The sequence below is a fragment of the Antrostomus carolinensis genome, unplaced genomic scaffold (genome assembly GCF_000700745.2).
Source record: "Antrostomus carolinensis isolate BGI_N321 unplaced genomic scaffold, ASM70074v2 scaffold28155, whole genome shotgun sequence".
In the NCBI taxonomy this organism is placed as follows: Eukaryota; Metazoa; Chordata; class Aves; order Caprimulgiformes; family Caprimulgidae; genus Antrostomus; species Antrostomus carolinensis.
In genome coordinates, this window is record NW_010317475.1 from 1 (window position 1) to 8,358 (window position 8,358).

Sequence of the window (8,358 nt, forward strand, 5' to 3'; positions counted from 1 at the left end):
GCAGGTGAGGAGCAGCCCCGGCTGCTGGTTTCTGCACCCCGGTCCCAGAAGGGTGTCCGGCTGCCTGGGGCATTGTGCAAAGAGTATTTTGGGGCGGGTGCATTTTTGTCGTCTTTAAGCCTTCTCACAATTCAGTGGGTTTCCTGGCTCCGTGCAGCCTGTGCAATTTGTGCTTTCCAGCCCTGTGGAACCAATACTAGGTCTCCTATACTCAAACTGAGACTTGGAGTAGGTACAGTTACATACCTTTGAATATATGAGTAATACAGGGATTGGATTTTCAATTAATTGTAATAATGGGAAGAGGGAAGAATAATCCTAGGCTACTTTAGTAGGCACTTTCTGGTTTAAGCTGAAAGGTTTTCCAGGAGAGCAATTTTCACTATCTTCAAATAACTGTTTTGAAACAGAACAGGAATTGTTCTTACCTTCTTGATTTTTTAATGCATTTTTGTTCTTGAAAGCCAGTACCAAAGGCTGTTGTATACTGCAGGAGACACCATGCAGCACCAATTAATAATGGCCTCCTCCAGCCCTTCACTTAATTCCATACTCACAGTAATATGATAAAGGGATCTTTTTCATCATAGCGCAGATGTAGGAACATATTGGAACACTCCATCACGCAAACCTGCAATTTGCGCTGTTAAACTGCTAAGGGGAAGGTGTCACTTAATATAGTGACAGTTCCTAGACCAAGGCACTCCCATCTCTCAAAATGCTAGTCAAAGGAGTTTTCTTTTTTTCTAGGTAGAGCAATGCTTGAAGCGCCTGTGGAAAATGAACTTGGTGGGCTACATTGAAACTCTGGCAGGACTGATTCCCAAGTAAGTGTCATGATCCCATATGTTATATGGGATATATCCATTAACTTAGTCTGCAGAGCTAAAGAGAGGGGAATACTAGATCATAACCATCTCCTCATCCTTGTATCAACACAGGACAAATACATCCCAAGCCCACACAGAATGCTTAGTTCCCAGCCAGCCTATGCTGGAAACGGTGGCTCTGAAGGTATTGGGTGGTTGCAAGCTCATACTACGTCTACTGGACTGTTGCTGTAAAGCTTTTCTGTATCCTTTTTTCACCGTGAAAACATTCTTACAGTTCATCAACCACACCTCATGAGACCAAAACCGGGTCTGCTGTAGGCTCTGTGTTGCTGATGGACTCAACTGTGCAATTCATACATGCAACTTAAAGTTCCTTTGATAGCCAGACATCTTATTTTTAAGTTATTATGTAGGAACCTCAGGCTGTTGGCTGGCTGCTGTTCCAGCCTTGAGCAACCCAAAGTTTGGATACTCATCTCCCAAATTATCCAGGATATTGCCTTGTGAATTGCCTCTAGTTGGTGTGTTCAGCAAGTCTCATTACATGCTGTTTATTTTTTATCCTTAACTGGTGTAATCTTCAGCTTGTCCGTTAAGCATCTCTGCTCAGAGGAATTCATACTTTTGAACACTGTGGCTTCGGGGTTGCTGAGCCGACTATGGTTTGTATATTCAAAACTCTGTCTTGTCTGTCTGTCTGACATGCCTGTCAGGGAGAAGGGCTTCTAATTAGGCCTTGCTGCTGAGTGAGCTTTATTCACTTGGGAGGAGGAGGCAGGGGGTGGTCCCACCATCCTTTTGGAATTGATTCTAGCACCTGAAGAGTTGTGCAAGTTGAGAGAGACTTATTACATGCTGTTTTGGAAGGCTTTGTTCTTGGTTCACAGCAAACTTTATGTAGCACTAATAAAATCACAGTGTTACTACCAGCCTGCCACAAACACTGACATCTGGTACTCTTTTCCCCAAGCAGTAAGTCCTGCCTCACGCTGGAAGGGAAAGGCTGGGATAAAGTTGTTCTAGAGCAGTGCAGAATTTTCCAGGGAAATCACTCTTCCAGTTTCCTCAGTACAGCGGAGCAATGCTGAGTAACTGCTGTCTGTAGCTGAAGGAGGGACAGCATTGTGTAGAACTCGGCAAAATGTTCTTTGGCGCAAGGGATCTGTCTCCCCAGTAAATGTAGAGCAGGCAGTTGTGCAGCAGCAATGTTAGCACCATTGTCCTGAGTTGGTACAGTTGCTTTTGAGGGAAGACCTCTTGTCAAATGATTTGGATGCGACCTGTGAACATGCTGAGTCCCAGGTGTGGCACTCCACAAAGCTCTAGGGAAGCAGAGGGGCTCCTGATCAGGGATTTACTAGTCAAGTCACTCCTACGCTCTGATCTTGAACAGTTCCTTAAAGGTCAGACTAATGTTAAGGAAAGCATGGTGATGGAGATAAGCTTGTACTGAGGGGGAATAGGGAATGGGCAGCTTGGAATCTCATCCATCAGCTCTTCCACTTGAGCTGAAGGTAGTTGTTCAGTGGGAACAAGGTTTTGCTGTGGGTGACTCGATACCTTTCTGTCTTCTCTCTGCAGGGTTCAGTACAGGCATGTATTGCAGAGCCTCATTTCCCTCTATGGCGTGTTGTCGACATCACTTCATCTGGTATCTGAGACCCAACAGATGCCTTATATCAAGGGGTTTACCTTCCCTTCTGATATCAATAACTTCCTTGGAGTTAATGTTTCTTCTGAGATGAAGAAGCAAAAGGCTAGAATGCTTACCACAAAAAAACCTACCAGCTGGCTGAAAAAGCTCTTCCCAACAATACCAGAGGCTGTGTCAAAGGTGGGGAAAAAGAGTTTTGAGACCTGTGTGAGTGCTGTGAAAAACCACAGCATCCCATGCCCTGTGGACGTCGGAGAGCCGGTTCTGGTGACCAGAGCCAGCAGAGGTAAAACCTTGTGCCACAATTCTACGGGTTTCTGACATCTCAGAGACTGACTGCAGCTTCTGTCCAACAGAACCAAGCACTTCTACTACCCACAGAGTGTAGTTCTAGTACAAACTCCCCTCTCCTGGCCTTGGAAGAGGAGGTGAACACTGCCTGTACCCTTGCCTTTTTGAAGCTGTGGTTAATGTCAGTATTGTGAGGCATTTTGGTTTTTTAAACATAATATACAAGCTGAAGAGAAGCAGGTAACGAATGCACGATACAAGTCCTGTAAAGAGTCGTTTGTATTTCCCTGCCTCTGTATAGATGGGGCCCGAGGACAGGGAGGGAAGCCAAGAGCCCTGTCTGCAGTCTGGCCGAGTGTAGATAAGCTTGTAAGTACAGGATGCAGGTATCCTGTGCCCAAGTCTTCCCCTACAGGCAGTGCTATGGCCAGTGACTCAGGCATCCAGGTGTTTGCATGAAGCTTTTACCTGTTAAGTTCTCCTTTGCAGCCGTCTGTGAGTGTCTGCAGCCTCCTCATCCCTTGCCAGCTGCCATGTGGGTCAATGTAGCCCCTGTGAGTTTGCCTGGAAATGCTGATTATGGGTGTGAACCTGCTGAGATGGCAGGAGATCTGAGAGCTTGGCAGGGCAAAGTATTGTGGTGTCTCTGTGCAAAGACTTTAAATTGCCTTTACTTCATAATAGAAACTCTCCTCTCTCTTTGTAGGGAAGCACCTGGGGTTTGATGTGAAGAGCTTACTTAGAACATCCAGACCTCTAGCACAACAGGTTTGTGTGGCACCATTTTATACGTTGGGTTTTTTTTAAAGACTTATCACTCAAAACATGATATCCCTGATTGAAAATGTCCCCTCTCCCTGCCTTATTTTTGCTTGTCTAACAACCCAAGTTCGTGTGGAAGCTTTACACTGAAAATCTCTATTAATTTCTGCTTATGAATTTGAGCATTTGTTGGTATGTCAAGTGAAATGACCAGAGAGCAAGTCATTCGTACACAGGAATACAAATTCTCATCATCTGCTGCCTCTTTGTGTATTGCACAAAACAAGACTGTGCTTCCACTTTCTTGTTAGGAAATAAGGAACGTTCTCACAAAACCCTCAATGCTCTGCTCCTCTGCAGCAGAGAGGATCGGGCATGTCATGTTTTTTAAAGACTGTTTCTGTTATTCTTTGTTCCAGGGTATAAGCATTGCATCAACACCTGTTAAAGCAAAATCAGCATCCCTCATACAGATGATCCAAACAGCTACATCATTTGGGGAACTGTCAGAGGCACTCAGAAAAGCTATTCTGTGGTGCAAAAGCAACAAATTCAAATCAGAAGCTTATTTTCTGCGTAACAAATTGTTGAAAAGCAATCGACTGCACCATGTGGAGGCTCAAGGCTGCAGGTAATTTTGCAGGGGTGTGGGGGTTTCTGGATCTGACACTCTGCATTTTAATTACGTATTTTGCTAGTGTGGAGAAATGCGGTGGTCTAACCCATTCTTTTTAAATTCAAAAGGGATCACTAGTTCAGGTCACTGGATGCTCTGACATGAACATTCTCTTTAGCTTCAGTCATTTGTGACAGGATTTAAAAGGCTAACAAATGCACAAAGACTTAAGGAGGATGAAAACACAGCTTAAGTCGTGTGCATGTTTAATGGTAGTGATTATATGATGCAAGGGGTGTTGTCTTTCTTCAGAATGCCCTGGCTACTGTTGTACCAAGTGCTGTAGTACCTCCTTGGTATGACAAGGAAAATGGTAGAGAAGGCTAATAACCAAATCTCTCCAAACCCTAAATGAAATAACACTTTAGCAGTTGATAAAGTTACATTTTGTGCACCTTCCTCCCCTGAAGCTTGAAGAAAAAATTGTGCTGTGTCAAAACATCTGTCCGTAAATACCTGCTGTGCGGGTCACAAAATGCACGCTGGCCAAAGCAGTACCTCGGGGCACGGTTCTGGCGGAGGAGGATCAAGTCATCCACGCGCTTGAAAAGAACTCTGAAGACTGTTCGGCAAAAACCTTGTGAGCTTCCTGGAGCCTGTGAGCAGAGTGCCTCGCTCATTGTCCCAGCTCACCAGGACGGGCCGCTGAGTCAGGAAGGACGTGCCAATGCTGGTACAGCCTGTGTCAAACTAAGCACAGCAGGCACCCCGAAGCAGCTGCTGCTGGAAGGAAGCCCCGGCCAGAGAGAAGCTACTGAGAACATGGATATTGATTCTATTTTTGCCGCAATGGGTGTCTGACCTGGACTTGCAAAGAGGAAAGAGGTCAAGTAATGCCAATTATTTTTCCTTAAGTAAAACCTTCAAAAACATAATTGTTTCATGTTAACTCACACCCTGAGTTCTGCTACGAAAATAGCAACTATTTTATTGTATTTTTTGTAAAACAGCTTTTTTTAAAAAAAAAAAAAAATTATGGAAGGGTGTTCCAAACATCTAAATAGTCTTAATCCTTTCACTTATCCTTGTCCAGGGACAGTGACTTTGAGTTGCCCTTCCCCTGTGTCCCTTCTCTATTGCTGGACCACATGTTAAGTGCTGCTGTCACATCTACAGTGCAAATAGTTACCATCCATGGTGGAAGGCTGCAGCTGGACTTGCTGATGCTTTTCCAAGGAAGTAGTCTTACTCCATTCCATCTGTGCTGCCTCTATCGGGGACAGCCTTGACTTGCAGTGTTACCACTGTTCAGTATTTGTTATTCTTGTCCTGAAACAGGGATTTAACTGACCCTACTTCCTCTGACCTGCTCCAGAAAGAGGGGAAGGTACAGCTGTGGCCTGCAGCAGTAAACTCCTGACTGCTGAACATGTTACTCGCTGTCCTGAAATCTTTTTAACATAAGGGCAATTTCTGCCTGCTCGGCAGTGTAAGGTGCAGCTACTCCAGTGTGTATTAATGAAATAATGTTAGAACAAGCCATGTGGTTTGTGCTTTCTGACAGGCTCTTGCTTGTAACTGAGTCCCAAGATCAGGACCACCAGGAAATACTAAAAAAAAAAATGTCTCAGAAGGAAGAACAGGAATCTGCTTTATTGCAGAGCACCTGTCTAATGGGTAAAGAAAGGCTGTAAGTGCAAGTAAATCTGGAATAGGCTAACTTCAATTTCCTAGGCTTAATATTGGTAGAAAAAAAGAGCTGTGCCCACTGGGATAGAAGGAAAAATAACCTTCCTAGCAAATTAAGCGCTAAAAAAAAATCTGTATTATGCACCTTGTGTGAATTAATCAGTGTAAGTTTAGTTATGAGGAGTGAGCACAAACTGAAAATGTTTTATTCAAAAAGCATATACAGAGCACAGAGCAGAACTTCTATAGTAGTTTAGCCTTGAAGACTTCGTCCAGTTAAACAAGATCCATTTTCTAGGTTTCCTGTCATGGGAGTACCTCGTGATAACCAAAATAGTTGTAGGGAATCACCCATCATTAGCGCTCTGGATATCTGATTCAACATCATGTTACTTCAGACAGACTTCCTGCCATGACAGGAATCTTTAGAGCTCTCTTCTCATGTCATAAAATGGTATGAATATACCTATAGCACGTACAATCAGGTAACATTCAGCTGCTTGAATACTTCCCAGAACAGGCTGGGAGTGAGGGCAGACATCCCAGCAGTGACCTCCATCCGGAATAACCCTCCAGACAACACACATGACGTTCTTTCCTTTGGGGGGGCAGGTGCCCAACTACTGTCCCACTGCAGCCTGCGCACAGAATCAGGATCCGTAGTTTGCTTCGTCAAAGGCCTTTCTGGCACGTTTCAGTTCTTCATTCATAGTTAGGAGGTCCTTAACTCTGGCAAACTTCCGGGGGTCCTTGCGGATGAGAAAGACAATGTCCTCAACCTGCACGCGACCCTGCCGCCCAATCGACATGGCCTTGTGTGTCTGTTAGAGGAAAAGAGGAAAGTCAGCAGGGTTCCTTTGCCCCTTAACTTTTTTTTTTTAAGCTCCCAATTCCACCTTTATTTTCCTGTCATTTTGTAATCAAAAAGTAAGCGATTGCAGGATCTGGGCACCATCATCCACGTCACAAGAGAACTTCCCAGTAAACCATGGACTTACTGTCACGCTGCTGTCCCCAGCTGCCAGTCGCTTATACCCAGCACCTACCACTATATACACCCAACAGTAATGACATCAAACGAAAGCCAAATTACATGTATGACCCCTGGCCTATGGAGTGCTTCAAAGTGGACAGCATCAGGCAGAACTTGGAAGGAGTGTGAATTACCCGTATCACAGGACAGTTTAGGGTAGTTTGATGAGGGAAGGCAAGGCCAACCTTTCAAAAGAAAGGGGATTCACAAACAGTAGGAATAACTTCAAAAAAAACCAACAAAAAACCAACAAACCACCCAAAAAAAACCCCCACCAAAACCAAAAACTTTCAAACAGGATCCAAATGTCTGGAAGAGTGATGGCTTCAGATCTCAGAAGCTTGCATTTCTTTTGTAGGGCAGAGTTACATTCCCATCCATGTAAAGACAAAATGTTGGGAGAGCACAAGAAGTTGCTGAACTTTCAAAGCTGAGCCTTGTCTTTTATCAGCTGTACAGATAGTGATGCCGCAGTGAACCTCAAAGTCAGCTGTGTATTTCCTCCCCACCAATACCAATCTCACTGCTACCCAAGGACTTCAGACACTGTTCTAAATGCATGAATTTAGCTTTTTCCTGCTAGCATCAGGGTTTTTGGCCTGGGATAATGCAGTATTTGAGTCAGAGGTATTAACCTTCAGAAGACTAAAGTCTTGGTGAAGATGTTTTGACCACGCTATCTAGAACCAACTTACCATTTCTGTGATAAACTCTATCACCAGGTCCTCAAGAATGTCCACTGATTCTGTGTAAGGGTTCTGGTCATCTCCGAATCCATACATCATGCATCTTACTGCAGAAGGAAACACTCAGTGTGAGGCTTCTTCCATCCATTCAGCACTGTCAGCAACACATCTAGTCAGAGCTCACCAGCCCACACGCTCCTGCGCTAGGATGGCACTTTGTTGGGCAGGACATTCTTGAACAAACATACAGGACATAAGCAGGCAGACAGAGGCCAAGAAGAGCCTAGTGCTGTACCTAGAGAAAAGCACGTCTGATGACACTCTTTAAACATGCATTTAGCCTGCCAAGGGCTGAACCCTGAATGGCAGTGTCAATTTCATACAATTGTTCAGGTTGGAGAAGACCTTTAAGGTCACTGAGTCCACCTGACTGACAGCATGACTGGCTTTTCATAGAATCCTTTAGGTTGGAGAAGACCTTTGAAGTTATTGAGTTAACTGTAAACCTAACGCTTTCCAAGTCCACCTCTAAGCCTTTTGGCACAGTTGGGTTCAGATGATGCATTATGAGTATTTTGGGGGGTCTACCCGACAGTTTTCTGCACTGCCAGCCAGGGCACAGAATGAAGGCCACTGTTTTACTGTGGAAAAGTTGGGGTTTGGGACTCCGCAGCTGCCTCCTCAGCTGTGTCTGGGGAAGGGCCTCGTCCTTAAAAGCTGCGTGACCATCGGTGCCGGGCGGGGGTTTCTGTCGCGGCTCGACTCACGTTCTTTGGAGAACAGCCTCTTCCTCC

General features: G+C 44.8%; 2 protein-coding genes across 2 annotated transcripts; one reads left to right on the forward strand and one right to left on the reverse strand.

Annotated features, from left to right (window-relative positions):
• Positions 1-750: 750 nt before the first annotated feature.
• RMP64 (ribonuclease MRP subunit p64) lies at positions 751-5,017 on the forward strand (the record flags this gene model as incomplete). The annotated part of the gene is made up of 7 exons (XM_029085114.1): positions 751-827; positions 942-1,073; positions 1,418-1,495; positions 2,415-2,773; positions 3,485-3,546; positions 3,960-4,171; positions 4,627-5,017. Coding segments are annotated over 7 exons (1,311 nt in total), but the record flags the coding sequence as incomplete, so codon positions are not given.
• Positions 5,018-6,495: 1,478 nt separating this feature from the next.
• TAF13 (TATA-box binding protein associated factor 13) lies at positions 6,496-8,350 on the reverse strand (the record flags this gene model as incomplete). The annotated part of the gene is made up of 3 exons (XM_010168599.1): positions 6,496-6,666; positions 7,574-7,671; positions 8,332-8,350. Coding segments are annotated over 3 exons (288 nt in total), but the record flags the coding sequence as incomplete, so codon positions are not given.
• Positions 8,351-8,358: the final 8 nt, after the last annotated feature.